General features: G+C 36.6%; 1 protein-coding gene across 1 annotated transcript in view; it reads right to left on the reverse strand.

The window, feature by feature from the left end:
• Positions 1-22,890, reverse strand: part of BCAS3 (BCAS3 microtubule associated cell migration factor) — a 619,018-nt gene that overhangs the window by 271,255 nt on the left and 324,873 nt on the right. Inside the window, exons 23-25 of the mRNA XM_058702849.1 lie at positions 8,575-8,675; positions 5,670-5,866; positions 1-98 (exon numbers count right to left, since the gene is read on the reverse strand). Coding sequence (XP_058558832.1) covers positions 1-98; positions 5,670-5,866; positions 8,575-8,675 — 396 coding nt within the window. The remainder of the gene's footprint in view (positions 99-5,669; positions 5,867-8,574; positions 8,676-22,890) is intronic.

Genomic DNA, 22,890 nt, shown 5'->3' on the forward strand with positions numbered 1-22,890 from the left:
CTGAGGCAGCATCAATCACGGTGGAAATTCCCCTTCGATCAGAGACTGGACGGGATGACCCTGGCATGCTGACTGGGTCAGAGCGGACTGGCTGGATCCTGCAATGCAATTTAATTTAATTCACATATGTTACTGGCATCAAAACTGTCGCATGCTACAACAGACCTTAAATCAGGAATGCTGGAATAGGCCAATCCATTAAAGAACCATTCATTCTAAAACTAGACAAACGGGGGAACTGTAGTTCCTAATTCTTGCACAAAGCTGAAGGACTGCAAATATTCCCTACACTCCGGGCCCCTTCTTCTCTTTGTAAGTTATTCAATAGATTTTAAGTAAGGGATCGAAAAATTGACATTAATTCAAAAGGATAAATTTAATATAATGGGAAAGGAAACAAAATACTTTATACCAAAACCTTTGACATTTCCAAAGGACAGATATGAGAGTTATAACACTCTTAAAATTCATGAATAGCACCATAGCTAGTAACACATGCCATAAAACACAGCATACACTAGATATAAAATTTTGAGCAACTCCCTTACGATCCTTAATGAAGGTTACTTTATATATGACAAGAAGCAGAGGAAAACAAAGCTGTGTTCAAATGTGTGGGCCAGAGGCTTAGCTAGGATCACTACCATCTGAGTTACCTCCATAAAATTACCAATTAGCATGTGAGAATCAATTAGAGTTTCATCAGAACTGAAATTTACTACATATAATTTCAAGTTGTTTAGGAATGATAAATCTACAAATACAGAGTCTATTTCCAGCTGTCTTAGATTAATACTATTAACATAAAAATATCTGTATGGCTAGAAGATCTGAGAGCCTAGGCAACATAGAGGAATAAAAACTTGTCATAGCAATACAAACATGCATTTTTGGCAAATTCATTCATTCATTGAGTATTTGGTGAATATTAATCATGCATCAGTATTATTTTAGGAACAGGCAGAAATGAAACATGAAATGTAAGGTGTACACGTGGATATATGGTATAGCAGGTGCACATTCCTGGCTGATGCAAAAGAAAAGTGTGAAAATGAGTGCAATAGGTAATAAAAGCTCAGAATGAGAAAATGGGGGAATGAATACATGGTCCACAGCAGACAGATCTTGTGGAGCTGTAACAGGAATTGGATGTGAATACAGTAACAGGATGTGTGCATATGCAGAGGAGCAAGAAGTGCTCTTTAAGCACAGAACTGGAACAAGAAGACCGTTGGATTGATGACTAAGCATGGCAAATGCAGGGCATCTTGAGGAGCATGATTTGGCAGAAGCATAGAGTTCATAGTGGATACTGGCGGAAGAGAAGCGGTTGATAAGCGCCATGGACAGGTTATAGAAGCCTAAAATACCAAGTACAGACTTCAGAAAAAGAGTAGTTATTGAAAGCTCAGTTTAAACTTACGTGTATTTGTTGTGTGAGTAAAAGAAATGGGAGACAGGTGAAGGACAATGCATTTGATTCAGCATTGGAAGATGGAAGCTAGAAATACTGAGATACAAATACTGGTCACTGCTATTGTAGGCAACATGTACCACCCAGCATTCGTTCTACCCCAGCTGATTTTGCTAAACCAGTCATGGTAATCTCATCATCTCATGGCAGAGATTAGTCAACTCCATGATGGGCAGGCCTAAGCAAATTTGGGCCAGTGGGAGAAGAGGAGCTGGTGTCTGGAAAAGATGTTTTCTGGTTCTTAAGAGAAAAGAAGCTAGACAGATATGATCAATTTATCCAAAGTAAAGCCCCCTCCTGGTCTAAATAGTTTAAGTGGGCTAATAAATTTCCCATTATTAATTCAATCTATATTGGGGTGTCTGAAAAATCCAGAGTTATGGGTGGCGTGTACATGGGGTTATAGATGAAACAAGGCTGGTCACGAACTGATGTGTTGAAGTCGGCAACAGATACATGGGGACTTATTCTATTATTTTAACTTTTAATATGGTTATATATATTTGAAATTTTTCCATAATAAAAATGACAAAAATAAAAACAAACTGGTAGAGGTGATGGAAATATCCTGGAATTAGATAGTGGGGATATTGCTCAAAATAGTGAATATACTAAAAACCACTGAATTATGCAGCGAATTTTATGTTATGTGAATTATGTATCACTTAAAATAAAATAACATGAATAAGGTCTGAGAACCTAATGTATAACATGGTGACTATAATTGATAACATGGTGTTACATGAATGAAATCTGCTAAAAGAGGAGAACTTAGAGGTCCTCAAAAAAAATCACTATATATATATATATATATATATACATATATATATATATAATATGCATATTATATATATACACACACATTAAATATGTGAGCTGATGGATGTGTTAATTAAGCAGATGAAAAAAATAAAATAATAAAGGAAAAGGAGCTATTCTTGAGTAGAAAACTAGACTTTGTATCTCAGCTTCTTTATGTGATCTATTTCTTAGGTCTCTGAATAAATATTTCATTCACCTTTTTTACAGTTTAAATCCCTCCCCCAAGTCAGGAGCTGCCATGAGTTTAAGCCACCCCGGATGTCCTTATGAATATGACAGTCAACTCAACACCTGCCTGTTCCCCATTTAGATCAGGATCTAGGGAGGCAGACTATCAGAGCACCACGTAATTCTTGGTGATACCTTATGGAGTGCAGGACAGGGTACCAGATGTTAAAGGGTTAGGCTGTATCAAAAACATCTAAATAAGTTTTTACAATTCAAAGGACAAAATAAGGCTAACAGCCATGGTGTCATTGTACATAAGCCTAAAGAAATGTAGAAGAAATAGAGGTGAGGCACTAAGAGCAATAGTAAACAGGAATGAGGAGAATGTAAATAGTTGCATTTCTAGCTGGATGCTGGGCAGGAAATGGTACTAAACAATCCACTTGCGACTGAAATGATGTAAGTCAAATCTGAATTTCCCATCAAAACTGTGTTCTAATGGAAGTTAAGATTTTAACCAAGAGTCTATATGCTCATTATAAGAAAAAGGAAAGCCCCTAGGGAAAATTCTAGAAGGAGTTCAGAAAAGTAGCTTTGTCTGAAGAAGCAAGTTAGAGAGCTCTTAGATGAAGGGCTCTGTCTGAGGTAAAGAGTAATTAAGCAAGCTGGAGGTCACAAAGCAGAGGAACAGAGCTGTCTACATAGGAAAGCTAGAGATGTCCTCCAAAGAAAAGGGACAGGGGTTTACTACAGCACCAGGTGACAGTCATCAGAAAAAAAAAAAAAAAGAACTTGTGAATAGTTCAATAAAGAGAATATATATAGTTTTATGAGTCATCTATTTTAAATGCTTATTATTATTTTTATTTTATTTTTTATTTTTTAAATTTATATCCAAATTAGTTAGCACATAGTGCAACAATGATTTCAGGAGTAGATTCCTTAGTGCCCCTTACCCATTTAGCCCATCCCCCCTCCCGTAACCCTCAGTTTGTTCTCCTTATTTATGAGTCTCTTCTGTTTTGTCACCCTCCCTGTTTTTATACTATTTTTGTTTCCCTTCCCTGTGTTCATCTGTTTTGTCTCTTAAAGTCCTCATATGAGTGAAGTCATATGATACTTGTCTTCCTCTGACTAATTTCACTTAGCATAATACCCTCCAGTTCCATCCACATAGTTGCAAATGGCAAGATTTCATTCTTTTTGATTGCCGAGTAATACTCCACTGTGTGTGTGTGTGTGTGTGTGTGTGTGTGTGTGTGTACCACATCTTCTTTATCCATTCATCCATCGATGGACATTTGGGCTCTTTCCATACTTTGGCTATTGTTGATAGTGCTGCTGTAAACATTTGGGGTGCATGTGCCCCTTCGAAACAGCACACCTATATCCCTTGGATAAATACCTAGTAGTGCAACTGCTAGGTCGTAGGGTAGTTTAAATGCCTTATTATTAACATTAAAGTACATGAGTGACTTAGAAACATGAATAACTACACACTAAATCATTAAGTTGAGGACTGATGACTTCCTGAAAATGGACTGGCTATCTAAACCAGATCACATTTAATAGTTGGTACTGGTGAAAACTGGCGTAACACTCAGTACTGCCACTATTGCCTAACATCTTGGAGGAAAAGTCCCACTTCTGAAAAGCTGAAGATCTGCTAGGTTAAAAAAAAATGTATAGAGGAAAGAAATAAAGTACAAAGCAAACAAAAAATTAAAACACTGAAAAAGGTATTACAGGAGGCATGTTCCATTATATGAATTACTCTTTTTTTAAATCTTTTAAATGTTTATTTATTTTTGATAGAGAGAGAGAGAGAGAGAGAGAGGCAGAGAGAGAGGGAGACAAGGAATCTGAAGCAGTCTCCAGGCTCTGAGCTGTCAGCACAGAGCCCAATGTGGGGCTAAAACCCATGAACCGTAAGATCATAACCTGAGCTGAAGTCAGACACTTCACCAACTGAGCCACCCAGGTGCCCAACTCTTTTTTGTTTTTTTTTAAAGTTAGCTCTACACTCAGTGTGGGGCTTGCACTCACAACCCTGATATCAAGAGTCACATACTCTACCAACTGAGCCAGCCAGGTGCCCCCCATGAATCACTCTTAAGGAAGAAACATTTGGGACTAATCTATCTCTACAACACCTTTTGCATTGTTAGAAATGATATTGACAAAGAGATATATAAAAATATATTTCCAACATATGATTGGGACATATTTTTCCATAATTTTTAAAGAGATTCAAGAAAAGTGTCTATTTTAGACTTAAATAAGATACATTACAGAACTTTTTACAAGAGAAGACAAAGAAAGGGAGATTACATTGCATTAGACTAAGTCCTTCATTGTTATATCCTAATGTGTCAAGTCTGGGTGTAACAAATTAAACTGGTTAGCAAACCTGAGACCTAAAAAAGTCAAGAAGTTCTCCATTGCATTAAAAAAAAGATCTTTAATAATAAAAAGCATACTTGTAAATTTTGTACTATGACTCTTACAAGTGAGGGTCAGAGAATACCTATGAGGAATATATAGATACAATCAACTATAAGTGAATTTATATCAATTCTTTCTCATCCAAAAACTTTTTAAAGCCTAAAAGAGGGAATAAGCAGGATTTGGATGAAGGTTGGTTGAAAGATGAAGAAGCGTCAGTAAGATCAGGAAAGGAGGGTACCCTCAGACTTTAAGCAGTTAGAAATAGGAGGAAAGCAGCATGAGATTTTATTATTATTATTTTAATGTTGATTTATTATTTTGAGAGAGAGACAGAGCACAAGGGGGAGGGACACAGAGGGAGGGAGACACAGAATACGAAGCAGGCTCCAGGCTTTGAGCCATCAGCGCAGAGCTCAACATGGGGCTCACACTCATGGACCCCAAAATCATGACCTGAGCTGAAGCCAGAGGCTTAACCAACTGAGCCACCCATGCGCCCCTGAGATTTTTTTTTTTAATGCACTGAATATTAGGTTTAGGAAAACACAATCTGAAACACAAATACTTACTGAATGTGAGGAGAACCCACATAAGATTCCCCACCAATAATAATGAATCACAAGCTACAGTACATGTATTTTGCACCATTAGTAGTGTGCCAAAAGGACACAGTAAATTAGGTAAATATAACCTAAGATGCTCATTACAAATGAATATATTAATCTACTTAAATCACTCCCCAGTTCTTATTTCTTACCTGAGACTGTTGAGATCAAGATCATCTGTATCAAAATCCAAAAGGGGCTGTGGAGTATCACTTGGACCATGAGACTGCAACACAGATGAACTAGATGATATGACTGTGGTTTGGCCTGAGGGGTGGATGGTTTTGAACTGGAACTGTGGACCCATCCACAGACGTCTGTGGGGTCCAGTGTGCGTTACAATTTCTACCTGGAACAGATTAAAAATCATGATTTAAATGTATTATGACCTCCTTCAAAGAGCCTTTCATGATTCCCTCCATCTTGTCTCTGAACACCCTCTAAGAGAAGCCCATCTTAACCAAGTGGGAGAGGTAAGGGGCATCCACAATCAGAAGGCAATGGTAATCACAGCCTATATAAACATTCACTACCTCTCTGTACTGATTTTTACCACAATAAACAAAAAATTCATTGTGTGTGTGTGTGTGTGTGTGTGTGTGTATTTATATAGGTGTGAATCCACACACACACACACACATGCTCCCCCACATACAGAACACAAAGTCACGTGAGAGTAAAAGACCAGTTGCCTGCCTCATATAACTAGCATCAACTCCCTAGGAAGTACCTTTTTCATTCATTCTAGACAGTACTTACCACTTTGTGGCCATGCACTGAATACTACACCTATCAATCCACAGATTAAAAGTAATTCCTTCACTGAGGATCAAGCTCATGACAAACTTGAAGTTGTTCTTGAACTATCCAAGGAAAACAAAAGGTCTGAAATAATTTTCAACACCCAAAGCCAGTTTCTTTCTACAATTAAATATTATAATATTTACTATACTGCCTTCAAAATTCCCCTAAATCAACTTTTAAATAAATGAAAAGAGTATTATATATTTTCTCTCAGACTAGATTTGTCTTCAAAATACTGTCATTCAATTAGAATGTTTCCTCCACTACCGATAAGTGTGGCAAAACAGTAACACTAAAATGTTTACAAGTTTCATGCTCTATGGAGGGGATAGGGAATGGTGCCAATATTATAATAAAGACTTTAAAGATAATGCATAGAGTAGAAGATAAAACCTGAAAATAAACATATCAAATGATTTTATACATGAGCAACTTGACTAAGACACTAAATATGCAAACATTTGGTGAAAAACTACTTCTCAATGTCTTTAATTGCTACATCCATGTCTGTATATACACTTCATAGAACTGACTTCCACATGCCTTATTTTTGCCCTGAGTTCATTTATATTTAATCACATTTCTCTGATTGCGGTGATTAATTCTTAACAAAACATAATTGAAAAGGTTCAGAGTGCAGCTCTGGGTTTGTTAAGTCCTAAAGGGCAAAAGCATCATGGCCTTGGAACAATATTCACATTCCCACTAATCACAGGGCGAAAACTACTCAGATTTAGGACAGCGATTTCTGATTCAAGTAGTTGTATTCCACAACACAAATTAGGCCACAGATAAAGCATTCTGTGTATTTTAAGCTCAAAACCATCCGTGTCACAGAGCCGAGAGGTAAACAGATGCCTATGCAATTTCACTGAGGCGATGGCCAGATGTTCCTATTCACTCTCCTGTTGTGTGCAGTACAAACATATTGTATATACTTTCACACTGACAGCACACATTACCCCTTTTTCTGATTGAAAAGTTGAAGTGAAGGACAGTGGGTTCTTTGCCAGCATTTTAGGTTTTTTTACTTCATCGTGGTATCTCCTCAAGGAAGGAGGCATCTCCATATGCCAGGAGCTGAAGTATCAACCCTTCATCCAAGGAGCTTCCTGTGAGTACTTTAGGTGTAATGAAATGTATGTTACCTAGAAACAGTTTGATTCTCCAACTTCCAGATTCCCTTTTGTTTTTTTGGGCTACCCTCCCTGAGAAAGCAGTGAAACTGCATGGGCCTCCACTGAGGCACCTGTCTGATGAAAAGCCTCTGGATTGGTAATCTGAGACAGGTCATTAACTTCACCAAATGATGTCAGACTTGAGGCAGACATAACAGCATTTGTAATTAAGTCATTTGTAATCTCATCATTTTGAAATCTGCCCAAGTATCTTTTATTTCAAAGCCCTTGAGATGAAGACAGCTTCACCTGGCAAAGGGAGAAAGGGTCAGCTGAAGCTGTCACAGGACTGCTTTGGAGACCACTGGAAGCAGTAGTACGTGAGCTGAGGAAAAGAAACCCAGCTGGGCACAATCAGGACATGTGCAGATTAGAATGCTGAACTTTTCTAATCAAAGTATGGGCCCAATCTTCAGAAAATGTTGGCTCCACAAAACAAATCCCACAGATTGTTGAATGGTTGCACTTTCAACAAGGCCAATTCTTATTTTAACCCAAACAGTCCATCTAAAATCGAAAGTTCTAAGAGATATACATGGATTGTTTGAAAGAAATGCCTGTTTTATACAGAGGGCTAATGTACACATACACATATGTATCTAATACATATAAAATATATGGATATATATCCCTGCAGCAGTACTTATAAGAAATTATTTTTTCATTTGAAAAATTTTTAAATGTTTATTTGTTTATTTTTGAGAGTGAGTGAGAGTGAGACAGAGTGCGAGTGGGGGAGTGGCAGAGAGAGAGGGAGACACAGAATCCGAAGTACGCTGCAGGCTCTGAGCTGTCAGCATGGAGCCCAATGGAGGGCTCAAACTCACAATCTGAGAGATCATGACCTGAGCTGAAGTCGGATGCTCAACTAACAGTCACCCAGGAGCCCCCTATAAGAAATTCTTAATATGGAAAGACAACTGATTAATTCTTGGTGATCCTACAAAGAGTTCCAAATTCTGCCTATTTTCCTCTAAGGAAAATAATTTTTCAGTTCTTAGAATTCAGTAATAAAAACAGACAATGGATTTCTGTTCTCTTTCACTTTAGTAGGCCAAACATTTTACAGTTTTACCTGAGAAAGCCATTCTTCATCTTCCTGTCCACTATGGTCAGAAGCTAAACTGTCATAGGACCCATGCCGAGTAATGGGCCCAGGACTTCCAGGGGGAACCACTGTAAGAGAAAGAAAACATATTTTAACAACTTTAACCCGTGCAGTGGAAAAATTAATGTGGGCACGACCATCCTGGATATTGTGTTAATTTTTTTTTTTTTTTTTAATTTTTTTTTCAGCGTTTTTTATTTATTTTTGGGACAGAGAGAGACAGAGCATGAACGGGGGAGGGGCAGAGAGAGAGGGAGACACAGAATCGGAAACAGGCTCCAGGCTCCGAGCCATCAGCCCAGAGCCCGACGCGGGGCTCGAACTCACGGACCGCGAGATCGTGACCTGGCTGAAGTCGGACGCTTAACCGACTGCGCCACCCAGGCGCCCTGTGTTAATTTTTAAGATAAAATACAACATTAAATGCACAAAGGCAATTTAAATAATTAATGAACAAGAAAGACTGAATTTTTTAGGACTAAGAAAGATCTCCAATTAAGAGTATACTTTAAAAAATATCTATACAAATTTCGTCATGACATATATCAGTGTAAAAGAAATAAACAACCAACTACATCTTAACAGCGCAAGTACGTTAAGGAGCAGTGACAAATCCACTACACGTGCACCAGTGTATTTCATAGCCTTCAGGATTTAGGACATTTCAATCACCTCCAATTAACAAAGAAATTAATTTGATGCAGTTCCTATAATTTGTGAAGGAATTTTTAAAACAAATGCCAAGATTCTTTAAGAGTCTATTTAATAGTTACATATAAATTACAAGGCATAAATATGCATTTTTAATTTAAAAACATTTTCAGTTCCTGAAACATTTCATTTATCCAAAGAAATATTTCATTTCCTTGGGCACTTCATTAGTTTCCCCAGTTCTTCAGTGGTAGAATATAGGCTGAAAACACAAAAAGCCTACTTTCTCACACAAAGAAGAACCTTTGCTTAGTCAAAGTGATAAAATTATTTAACAAACATTTGTTGAGTTCCTACTATAAACCAAATATTAACCCAATAAAAGCTTAGCTTCTTTTTAAATATTTATTTGCTTATTTTTATTATAAGATAGTCTTTATTTTTTGGAATAATTTTAAATTCACAGCAAAACTGAGCAGAAGGCACAGTAATTTCTCATATACTCTCTGCTTCCATGTATGATTTTAATACTGAGAGAAATAAAGCAGTGAAGTACTGGGGGAAATAGAAAAAGGAAAAGTAGGGGGGGAAGGAGGGAGGAAAATAGGTGAGTATTAAAAAAGAAAAGAATTAGAAACAGAAAATTATCTCATAATTTCCATCACCCAGAGATACATTCCTTGGCTACATTCCTAAAAAGGAAATAAAAGGATATGAACATATTTAAATATCTCAAAGCTTATTAGGAGTTATACACTTTCAGGAGCACTGACTGAAAACACAAATCTCACTGCACTCTTGCCAGAACAAGGTATCTTGAAGAAATAAATCTTAGTGAAACAGATAACAGATGAAGTAGACCGAGTAGAACCTTGGGCAAGATTGTAAAAGGATGTACACTCACAAAAACCTAACTTAACTTGGTGGCAGAGGACAAGTGGTACCTAAGCCATCAATTACCAGTCAGAGGGAAATAAATAGTATTCAAGTGTAAGATTTGCAGTGGCTAAAATGATTAGCTGCTATTTTTTCAAAATCATAGTTCTGCTAGTGAGAGGTATGTGGCCTTTGGCACAAAACACCAATGACCACCAAAGCATAACATCTGATTTCTTGCAATTCTAAATGATTACCATGAAGAAAAGAGTATCATAATAATTATCTAATTAATATTTAAGCATCCTCTTGGGAATAATTTTGGTGTATACTACAAAACTGTTAAGTACATTTATGTTTGCAAAAGGCTGAGTTGTTTCTAAACCATTTATTATCTTTTCAATAAATAAATTTTATATTAAATTCTTAATACAGAACAGAGCAGTGTTCAAACCCTCTACAAACAGTAGTCGAGAAGGTAACTAAGGACAAATATTTAAAGGTTAGGACAGCCTTTGAAAAGCAGTTGAGGGCAAAGAAGATTTTAAGGAGGTGAGGGAGTAGGCCGTACAGATATATGAGAGGAAAGTGTTACAAAGAGAATATCAAGTACAAAAATTTTTAAAGTGAGAACATAAACGAAAATTTTCAGTAATTATTAGGAGGCTAGCATGGTTGGGTATGAGGAGGCAGGTTGAGAGTGGAAGATGAGTCAGTAAAACAAAGGGGGCAGAGAGGGACGACAAACCTAGGGATTTTTGATGGAAAGATATAAGAAAGTTGTAATGCGAAGTGAGAAATTGTACCCTTTTATAACTAACTAGTATTTGATGAGAATTTTTCCAAGAGTTTATGTTGCATTCTCTACATGCTGAGTCAAAGCTAGTACTTGTCACAGAATAAGCACTCAGTAAGTATTAGGTGAAGGGAGTTTGGGGTTCTGGACTAAGTAATGGCACCAGAATGGTTGGACATTCATTTATCCATTATCAAAATGGGATAAACTTTAAAAGAATATAGTGTCAGGGAGGGGGTAAGGAGTAGGATTGTAGATGAAAGAAGATTAGTCATGAGTTCATCATTGTTGAAGCTGGATGATAGGTACATGGAGCATCATTATTCTACTGTTTTCTAATTTTGTGTATGTTTGGCATTTCCCATAGCAAAAAGTTAAAAAAAAAAAAAAAGAGGAAGAAAAAGAAAAAGAAGAATCCTCTTCTTCCTCCTCCCAACTGTCCTCTACTTTCCAAAGAAAGTGATAAAAATACCAAATATATATCTATAAAACATTAACCCTGAATCCTGAATTCTTTTTTTTTTTTTTTAACGTTTATTTATTTTTGAGACCGAGAGAGACAGAGCATGAACAGGGGAGGGGCAGAGAGAGAGGGAGACACAGAATCTGAAACAGGCTCCAGGCTCTGAGCTGTCAGCACAGAGCCCGATGCGGGGCTCGAACTCACGGACCGTGAGATCATGACCTGTGCCGAAGTCAGACGCTTAACCGACCAAGCCACCCAGGCGCCCCCTGAATCCTGAATTCTTAAATAGAGATTGTAAGAAGTGCTCTATTACCTTACATTCACTAAAAAATAGTTTTCCAATAGATCTGAAGCATTCAGAAGATTCACAATATAAAATACAAGTCTGGTGGGATAATATTTTCAGCATCAAATAAATATCCTTCCCTTTCTCTCACTTTTCTTTGTGTTTAAAAAATTTTCCCTAATCCAGGTCAGAAGAACAGTCACGTTCACTACCTTAAGGAAGCAATGACCCACGAAGTCACAATAAAAAAAGAATTCAAAATGTTGACCCTGGGACAAGAAAAAAAAATTTTAAGTATGATAATAAAGAGGGCACCTTTTGGGATGAGCACTGGGTGTTGTATGGAAACCAATTTGACAATAAATTTCATATTAAAAAAAAAAAAAAGAGTAAAGCTTCCATGTTCTCTAACCAGCCCATTATTAGGAAAGATTGAGATTTGAGCAAGAGTGCCATAAAAGGGATAAAAAGAGAGTCCAGTCCCCAAGAAAGGGTAAAAAATGGCAGAATCCCGAGAGTTTTAGGGATAAAACATCTGTGAAAAAATCGTATCTTTATTCTTGAGTAGAGTTCAGGGGAAGTAGCAAGAGATTCCACATGGTGCAAGAGAAGAGGAGGTATGCACATAGTGTGTCTACACAACCAAGTCTATGATAACCTCTCCAAGTTCCCCATGGATCAGGTGAGAATAACATTTAGTATGTGTCCAAGAGTAATATGGATGAGATCCAGAGAACTGACAGGTATTTAGAAGGCTTCGAAGTAGAAACACGGATGAATGCTGCAGAGACCTATCTGAACCAGTAACCATCGATCAGGCAGGGAACTGGAACAGCCCAGTGGTCATGCTAAGGATAAAATGTCTCCAATTCTCCTATCTCATATCTTTGCACTCTGAAAGCCCTATAGAATTTAGATGCAATTTTGGAGGGGGTATAATCGACTGAGATTAATTTTTCCACATATGTTAGAAGGCACAAAAGAGAATTACAGTAAGGCAGTTTTTTTATAGAAAAAAATTAAGCTCTGTATCTCACAAGCCTAAGTTTAATGGACCAACATACACACCTTCTATATAAAGAAAAATGTTTAGTATCTTCTGCATTTGCCAACTGTTCTTAGATAATTAATAAACTTGGGGTGGGAAAAGACTATGGAATTTTGAAATAAAAATCTCTGCCATGTTCCTTCCCTACCTTTAGAACAGTAATTTAAGACAAACCTATCCATCTAACTAAAAAGGATACACTACCAATTTACTTTAGAGAATACAACTTCAAAAGTACTGCCTCTACACACAGGCATGTGGTAAGTATAGATCAACAAGCAAGAGCAGGATGAGCAGATCATTATGAGGTAACTGTGAGCCAGACTTTGTTTATATTGTGTTCTCAGGAAAGCAGATCATGCTTCTAGTGAGTAAATAAATGCTAAAAAAAATCACGACGTGTATTTCGCTGTCTTAAGTGATATATGGGTGTGTGTATGTGTACATATGTGTGTTTCTATGTACATATTTATATATTTTAATATGTGTTTATATGCAAAGCAAACAAAAACAAATCTGCTGCAGTGCCGACCTTTGCAAATTAGTCCTGTTAATCTAAACCCAAAAACCTTCCAACTCAGTAGAACAACAGGAGTAAAATTATGAACAGAAAGATTAAATGCTCCTTTGATAACAACCCTAAGTCTGAATCCACATAACAAAATTCTCAATATTATAAAGTGGAAAATGTCAATTCATAATATAACTTCTCAAATATATAAATAGTTTGCATAAGTTCTCTGGTTTTCAATTTTTAGATGTCTTCTGCCCTGTAACATAAGGATCAAACAGTACAGAATTTTTACAAATTACCCATACAAAATACCGTATTTCTGCGTTAGAGATAGTTAAAAGTATTGCTCTAGATTATGTTAAACTATGAATACAAAGCATTAAGCAATTCAAATAATAACTAAGTGAAAGAGTTGTAAACATTGTGTTAACAGACATCTAAAGACACTCTTAAGTCTTCTTGTTAACATTGAGTAATAGAATGAATATAGACTATTACTTGTAGGTTAGGGTATGTAGGATTGAATCAAGCTTCCAAAAATGAGTTCTAGTCCTGGAGAAATTTAAACTTCTTGACATTTCAGGGTGTTTTTGCCAAAACAATAATAGTATATCCTCAATTCCAAGGAATCAAATTCTTTCTAAAATATGCTAAAAGTAACAGCTAGATCTCAGTAATCTAGATTCACCTACAAAATATCCAGTCTTCCAATTAGAAGGTTGAAGATAAGTTTTCACCATTAATATATTGAACATATTAGGGCAGGTAATTAATTTTCTTAGTGTATTGGGCATGGTTTAGATATTCAGAAAAAAAAAAAAGTCAGATCTCCTAACTATAGAGTTTACAACAGAGTACCCAGGGTCTAGGTATTCTGTTAAGATGTTGGAATAAAAGGAGTAATTATTTGCTCCCAGCACCATGTGCTTTTAAAACAATGAAAGAAAAAAGATTTGGCAATGCATATCAAAGTAAACAGATCAACCACTTACAGGTTATAAGCATCCTTTTTACATAAACTAACACAAAGCATAACACTGAACAATGAGCGGTGATTATGTATGAAGCCAATGAAGGAAAATCTATTTGGTTCTATTCTGTTCTTGTCCAACTGTTCCCTACATTTCTTGAACTCCCAGTAATAAATTCTTTTAGATGGAGCTCTGGAAGCTTCAGAGGACATAGCTAATCAACTACAGGTGCTGCTGCCAGTGAACTCCACACTCCCAACTTTAGAAGATTTTGAAAAACTATTCTACTCCCTGAAATGAACCTCAACGCTATTGGAATAGAGAAGTCTGCTTCTCAAATAAGGGGCAAAATGCTAATCTAAATGGTATCTAGTTTTTTATATGAGATACAGTTCTCTGGTTTAGCTCCTGTTGAAAAACCTAAAATGTGTTTGTAACCTGAATATATAAATTTAGAAACAAACTTAGAGAGTCTTTTTTAATGAAAAAATGAATGTAGAGCCAAAAGGTTTTTTTTTTGGAGGAGTGTGAGCTGGGTCACAGCAGCAGCCGTGTGGGCAGTGGAATAAAGTATTCTTCGAGAGACTCAAGACCAAATGCAGCTTGTTTCCTACTCCCTAACGTATCCCACCCCCCTACCCCATCCTCCACAAACAATAAAACCTTCACCATGCTGAAGTCTTTAATGGAGACCTGAGAGGTGAATAATGTTGTGCCGGCATTATTTGGTCCTTTCAGTTATTTAGGGGAACAACATTCCTTTTTCTAGCAAAAGAGAAATTTGTGAGTTAAATGACATCATGTTGCCTTGAATGAAACAGCTCTGGCTCAAAGTTCACCCAAAGGCCAACAGTGATAAACTCTCACCGAAGGACAAACTTCAATATATTTTTGGTACTTATTAAAAACAGCATTTATATAGCAGCCATACAATAAGAGAGGGCTCTTTACCAAACTCTGTTTCTGATCAGAAAGCACTTGGGATCTGAGGAAGAAATGCTGCTTAGGAATGTACTTTCCTAGTACAGAAATCAAAATTTGCCTTTTAAAAAGAAAGGCTCAAAAGACAATCTAAAAGCAAAGTGGTCTAAGGCATTTTCCAGTGAACAAGCAATTCACAAAAGAGGAAATACGACAGCCAACAAACACATGTAAACAGTAGCAACCAGAGACTTGCAAATTTAAACAAGTTAGGCTTTTATACTATCAAACTGGCAAAAATTAAACCCTAGTCTTTTAAAATAATTTTTTTAAGAAGGGAGAAGGCTAGGGGCACTGGGTCGCTCAGTTGGTTAAGCATCTGACCTTGGCTCAGGGTCATGATCTCAAGGTTCATGAGTTCAGGCTCTATATAGGCTCTGTGCTGACAGCTCAGAGCCTGGGGCCTGCTTTGGATTCTCTCTCTCTCTCTCTCTCTCTCTCTCTCTCTGCCCACTTCCCCTCTCAGTCTTTCCCTCTCTTTCAAAAATAAATAAACATTAAATTTAAAAAAATAAAAAAGAAGGGAGAAGGCTCTCAGGTCAAAAATGTCACACCTAAATACATTAAGAAATGGGAAACATTCTTACTCTTATTAAGGAGGCAACTCTATTTCTACTCAAGTCTAGAAAGAAGTTTTTTCTCTGATTTATAAATGTTTCCATTTAAAAGTAAATTCACTGAGTTTCATACATAGAGGAGTTAAGCAATAGCACTATATATTACTGGCTATTCTGTTTATTAGGGGCCATCTCTTGTACCAGAGCAACAATAGTTGAAGTGTTACAATACATAAAATGGAACAAGCTTTACCTACGTTATATACTAAATGGATCAATGATTTTCCTTGCACCCTGACCCTGTGGTACCATAGATGTTCTCTAATTAATTATTAAAGTTTTCTAACAGTCACTCATTGTACATCTCTGGTTTCACTTTCCTTTTATTCCACATTCCCAGAAGAACAGTCACAGGCAATATATAATTAGAAAAATGACATATCCTCATTGCCTATGAGATAATAGATTTCACTGAATAACTGACAACACTGGGTGCACCTCTTCGTCGCCCTGCTCTGTCTCCTTTTCTCTACCCCCAAAGTATCATATAATATTCCCACAGAAGACATAAACTAAGGAGCTTTCATTTGTTATTCCTGCTGCCCTAACAGTCATTTGACATACAGCATCTGGACAAGTTAGACCCGGAGGTAGTCTGAAAGGGTTCACAATTTAGTTTTGCTCACCATACCCCTAAATATCATAAAATGAAGAGAAAGAAGAAAACATGGCTTCATGCTATCAGCAAGATCAGGTATTCCACTAAATATTTCAAACTGACCCAATATACTTCTAAGAGCTAAAGAGACTGCAACAATCCTTTCAAAACATCTGCAACTAAGGTCAAGGTGGAGTTTATTTACCTGGAATGATGCACACAATGCCTATTTAATATGTATTATGGCAACTCAATTCTTAGTTCAACTACATTATATATACATTAAAACAAGAGCAGGATAGCTTTAAAAGTCCACCCTTACTATTTTAAAGGATCATATTATGACTACATAATACTTTGCTTGGAGCTTACGGATAACAACTTTGTCTTACCATGGGTCACGGAATCTACCAAGACATGTAAGTCTGAATAACAACAAAACCATTCTTATCAAAGTTCTCCTTTACAGAAATGTAGATTACAAGGCACCAGTTATAGCAACTGCCTCCTGGGAGGGGATGAGGATGGCTGGGCACAGAGACAGATTATTTTTCACTTAACATTCCTTGATATCTTTAAAACTGTATTTACCATGTACTTATTTAAAAATTTATATTTATAAAAAGTTGTGGAACAAGCACACTACAATTGATACGGTTAGTGCAGTCAATCCAAGAAGTCCAAGAAAGGAAGACATAGAAATCGGTTGCATACCAATGAATGATGGAAACCAATGTATGAAACGAAAGTTGAGCTTATTGCATAATGAGTCATGCATTTTCTCCCCTATTTTCTTAGGTTTAGTGATATTTTCTTTAAGGGGGAACTGTGGAAGTGCCTATACACACTCATTCTTCTACTCTCTCCATATATAGCCATTTATCATTATCTCTCTATTTACACACACACGTATCAAATATAGGACCAGCTTTTAGCAACTGCTCAAGGACATGTGGTAGTATGTGTTTCTGTTGAGGAAAATGACTGTCTGCTGGAAGCCAGGTCTGCCAATGCTAATTCTATGTAGAATTATGAACTGTAATCCTTGAATAATGGCAAATGTATTCTTACAGGTAACCATGTATGCTAGATGCATTTCCCTCAGGAATAATCAATTTTCCATTCTAAATTCAAGGAACACTAAAATAGAATACCCTTTGCAAAGAGACTAAGATGAGTAGAGGATTTGCAGAAACTATTGTGAACTAATGTCTTGAAGGTAAAAAGAAAAAACAAATCACTGTTTTTGCTCATTAAACTGAATTCAGTCATCAATGTACCAATTTGTACAAGTAGGCAACAGGCTAGTTAAACTTACTGTTCTTGGTCCCATCTCTAATGGCATAGTTGAAGAGCAAACACTCTAATGTCATTAGCCCAGCCCCCACAATAAAGTACAACAAACAAAAATAAAGGAGAGACAGTTGTTTGTAAATGTAAAAACAACAAAAATCTTTTCTGTTGTTTTTTTTTTTTTTTGCAAAGAATTAACGCAGTCTTTTCCATGCTTCATTTACTTACTATCTAGTTACATATTAGGAAAGTCTAGATCATTATACAGCAGGAAGAATTAAGTACAGATTTTCTCTTGCCTAAGCAAAAGAGGTGAAGTTCTTTTGGCATGGAGAGTTAAAAGCTTTTAGACGTGGAAGACGCCAATGTTTGCAACCTATGCTTAAGAATATAATAAAAATCTTTTCAAACAATCATTAAGGATCCATGATGTATTCCACACAATAGAGAAACTACATGTTCAAAATTTTACCTCTAAATAAATCAGAAAATTCACAGAACCAAGAAAATGGGGGAAAGAATGAGACAGAATTCTAGCCTACAACAACCACAGGGTTTTCTCTCTTTCCAAATGTTTCCAAGAAGAACAGTTTCCAAGGCTTGCTCTCCCCTCTACTGCTCCACAGTGTAAAACTACTGGAAAGAGTTACTTCCACAAATCATCATCACTGTATAAACTATCTATTATGTAATGGCACAGTAGTTATGATTCTTTCAATCTTTATCATTAGATACACACTCAAGTATTTGTAGGTGAAAAGATACAATAGTGGGTGGGCTTTATCATAATACTTTTATCTGCCATACATTAAAAAAAAAAGATTTGGGGGAACCTGGCAGGCTTAGTAGGGCATGCAAGTCTTGGTCTCGGGGTTGTGAGTTTGAGCCCCCCGTCAGGTGTAGAGATTACTTCGAAATAAAATCTTAAAAAAAAAAAAAAGATTTTAAAAAACAGAGGAAACAAGAGAGGGACAACGCTGTTGTCTTAAAGCAACCATCACAAAGGACCTTCAGGGTAAAGCCTTTTAGAATGCAGTGGATGCCAAGAAAAATCTCACTCCCTATAAAATTACTAAGGGAATGAAGATACTCAAAACAAAGAAGTCTAGGAGAAATTTTCAATTTGCATCAATAAATTAGAATTGCTAAGTAAAATTTCTTTCCATAGCTTTGAAAATGCACACATATTAGGATAGAGCCACACTTATCCAGATGACCACTTAAGAGCAGAGAAGATATGATTCAGCACCAATGTTTTATCTTCACTGCTGTTTGTTAACAACAAAGCATCTTTAGCCATGCCGTCTGGTAGTATCTTAGTCATAAAGCACTTCGAATTGAGAGAGGCAAGAAAGACGTCCAGAGAGAACAAGGATACTATTTCTATTAATACCAACTACAACTAACAGCTATCTCTAGTGAGTTTTTATTCTATCCAAGATAATGTGTAAAGCTTTTTGGATGAATAGCCTTATTTAATCTAACTAGCAACAATCTATAATGTAAGTATTATTAACTTCCCATTTCAAAAGCCCAGAGAGGTTATTTGCTCCAAATCACTAGCATTTAGTAGGAATGGAATTTACAATTGCAAACTCCAAAGACCAAGTTCTTAATCTGAAGCATAAACTGCCTCAACTCATCATGGCTTTACCTAGTAGGTTCTTTATTTTAAATTAAAATTTTCATATAAACATATAAAAGATGTTTATCCTCAAATATCAACTGTTCATTGATTTAGTCTCCATGATATCTGTGTTCCATGTCTCCTTCATTTAATGTAATCATTTTATCATCTTAATAAACATCTATGTATCCTGATCTGAGTTACCATATAATGCTATCAAACAATGGAGAAAAATTACCTTGACCAGAAGTTCACAACACAAGGAAGTTACAGACATTCAACGGAGCTTTACATGTAGTGACAGAAACAAAGAAAGTACTTTGGGCCACAACTCTACATTCTCTATAATACCCTTGAGGAATTAGAAGACTTCATGTTAGAAAATATTGAATTGGTCTTATATTTAAAAGCCAATTGACATAGCCATGGAAGGACCACTGGCACCTGGAATATAGCGTTGGAAGGCAGCAAAGTGCCCAAGAGGAAGAAAACAAACAAACAAACAAACAAACAAACAAAAAACAAAAATAACCACTAGCCTCAAAATACTCCTTATAAATCTCAGTCTGACCCAGACTTGACATCCTATAAGAGTGATTCTGATGTTCTTCATGTGGTCATAAAATACAAAGAGAGCATAGTAGAAAAGGCAAAGAAACCAATGGTATAAAAGCAATGAAGGCAATTCAGTGTTTCTTGTCTCTCCACCAAGTTCCACAAAATCACATGGCAAAAAGCCTCCTGTCATATGACAACAATAAGGAGAACAGATTCAAACTGGAAAGAGACAATCTATGGCATTCACCCACCTCCCTTATGCCTCGGTCACTGGATGGTTACCTTTAGTAAGACAGATCATGCGAAAAATTTTTTTCTAAAAAGGAGAAATTCAGTGATGATAAAAAGCCTATACAACATCAAAGCTAAAGTAAAGCTTTGACCTAAGCGAGAACACACATGCAAGATGGACAAATAGAGATATAATCAAGAACTGAGCAGAAAGGCTCAACTACAGAGGCTGCCCGGTATTTTCCACTTTTTTGGAGTAATAACTAAAAACTATTTTACAGTCAGTAGAGCCTGAGACCTATAACACAGCAGAAACTATTATTATTTTTGTCTCAGTTAAAGGACAGTGGGTAAGAGCAGCCCTTTTATTAATGGCAAAGAAGTGTAGATACACACATAAGCAACACTACCATAAAGCAGAGATTTTTGTTTTAACAAAATCCATATTTATGTGATTATATTTCCTATGGTTGAGAGCAGCTATAATTAATGGATTTCCCTCCTTCTCTTAATGCAGCCATTTGTCAATTCAAATACAGAATGTCCAATCAATTTTGATGTATTTAGTAAGCAATTTGTCAAATGGTGCTATAATCCGGTTAATATATTAATTCTTGTCATGGAGAGAGTTCTGACAACTACAGTTGACCTTTAAACAAAGCAGGGGCTAGGGGTGCCAAACTCCCCACAGTCAAAAATCCACATATAACTTTTGACTCTCCCAAAACTTACTGCTAATTGCCTACTATTGACCGGAAGTCATACCAATAAACAATAAAGTAAGCTAGAAAAAAGAAAATGTTCTTAAGAAAATAATAAGGAAGAAAAAATAAATTTACAGTACTGCTATAAAAAAAATTCACGTATATGTAGACCCATGCAGTTCAAACCTATGTTGTTCAACGGTCAACCGTAAGTGGTTTTCCATAACTGGTTTGGAAAGAAAAATCTGTACTGGGTCTCACAGGTTATTCTTGGGAGATAACACCTCTATGTCCCAATATCTGAAAGCATGCCATAGCACATCACTTAATAGGAAAACTACTTTGCCGGAATAAAGATACCTGGGTTCCCTGGACAATGTGGCTGATTCCTTGTAATCAGCTGGGTTTCTTTCAATCCCTGTGTGTCTCATATGTTTTTAGTAAAGTTAGCAAGCCAATACATGTGACACTAAACACAAAATAAGTAGGCTTCTAAGAGAGGAACAAGGCTTTACTAAGGAAATGCATGCATCTTAAACTTAAAAAGTACTTCTATAAACATTTTCCCCTATTCTAAAATTTTCTGCATATGAATTGCTAAGGAAGTAGTCTCAATCTTTTCTTTTCCCTACCCCAACATTCTTCAGGCAAGAACTCACCAGTACTTAACACACACAGTGTACTAAGGCTACACAGTTAGTTACTGGTAGTCAAGCTTCACTTTACACGGTGTGAAGCTCTGGACGTGACAGTTTTTTTGCTTTGTAAACATATTTCATCTGCTAATTACTATGCTATCTCCATCTTTTTCCAGGTCTATCTATGTACTAGAAGCCAGAGATAGAACAACTAGATGTGCAAGGATTTCTGGTCCGGGGTCCAAGTTCATATCACAGAAGAAATCTGGACTATAGTAACCAAGAAAGGGTCAAATCCTTTCTCAAACTTTTCAACTGGGAGATTTAACCACTACCCGTTTGGGCAGAGCAGAGGACGAGAAGACAGGTTTTTAATATGTCACAGATAACTTCCAGAGCACCTGGGTATATTTGGAAAATAGTTTCCAAATATGATAGCTCTCTCCATGCACTACATCCAAATCTCTATATTTCTCTATCAGAAAATACAAGAGTAGAGATGAAGGCAAACCCCTTCTAGAGAACAAAACTGAAAAATATGGCAACAATTTTTTTTGAATTACAAGAAAAAAAAGGAAAACTACACTTATCTTCCAGACATTAGAATCCCCTTAACCCATTTATGAACCATGAAAGAGCAAAGAAAAAAAAAATGCCAAAGTGACTTGGCACAAGGCTGTGTATTTTAAAACCTAAAATGTGTATTGGTCTTCCAGACTACCAGACGTCCCATTGTTTCATGTGTCTGCTGAGAAAGGTGCCCTATGTGTCAGAAAAGCACACTGAATATTTTTCAATGACCCAGGGGGCAAAGGTCACTTATTATAAATGGATAATGAGACCTAATGCAGTGCTCTGGGTATGGACAAAGAAAGGGTCTATCCATAGCCCCTGGTGGATTGGTCATTCAAGCTTTTATTTCCTCTCCACACTTAATGGAGTCAAACAATTGACAGAAATTCTATAGAGAAGGCTGAAACTGAGAGAAACAACTGTATTCTAACTCTGATAGACAGACACAAATAGCGACCCTGAAATGGCGCCAGAACTCCTGTTACCACTAACATAGCAGACAGCTGTAGCATTCCCCCTAAATTCCCATTTAGTCATTTGTTAGCAATTAACCTTACTGATGGAAGTGATGGCACATCAAACCACAAGCTCCTGCCAATATCAACCCATTACATTATCGCAGGTAAGCAGACACAGATCATTCTGCTCTAGCTCCTTCTTTTTGAAGAAAAGGGCAAAGAAATATCCCCATACCCTCCACCCTATATTCCCACTAATCAACCGACAAAATCAACATTCAGGGATATCAGGGTCTGAATATATGAACCTTAAACTCAGGTGGGATAGTATAAATGACATCAGAAGCCAAGGTACTCATGGACTAGAGGCTTTGTAATCTACAAATTATTTTTCTTT

The sequence above is a fragment of the Neofelis nebulosa genome, chromosome 16 (genome assembly GCF_028018385.1).
Source record: "Neofelis nebulosa isolate mNeoNeb1 chromosome 16, mNeoNeb1.pri, whole genome shotgun sequence".
Classification (NCBI taxonomy): domain Eukaryota; kingdom Metazoa; phylum Chordata; class Mammalia; order Carnivora; family Felidae; genus Neofelis; species Neofelis nebulosa.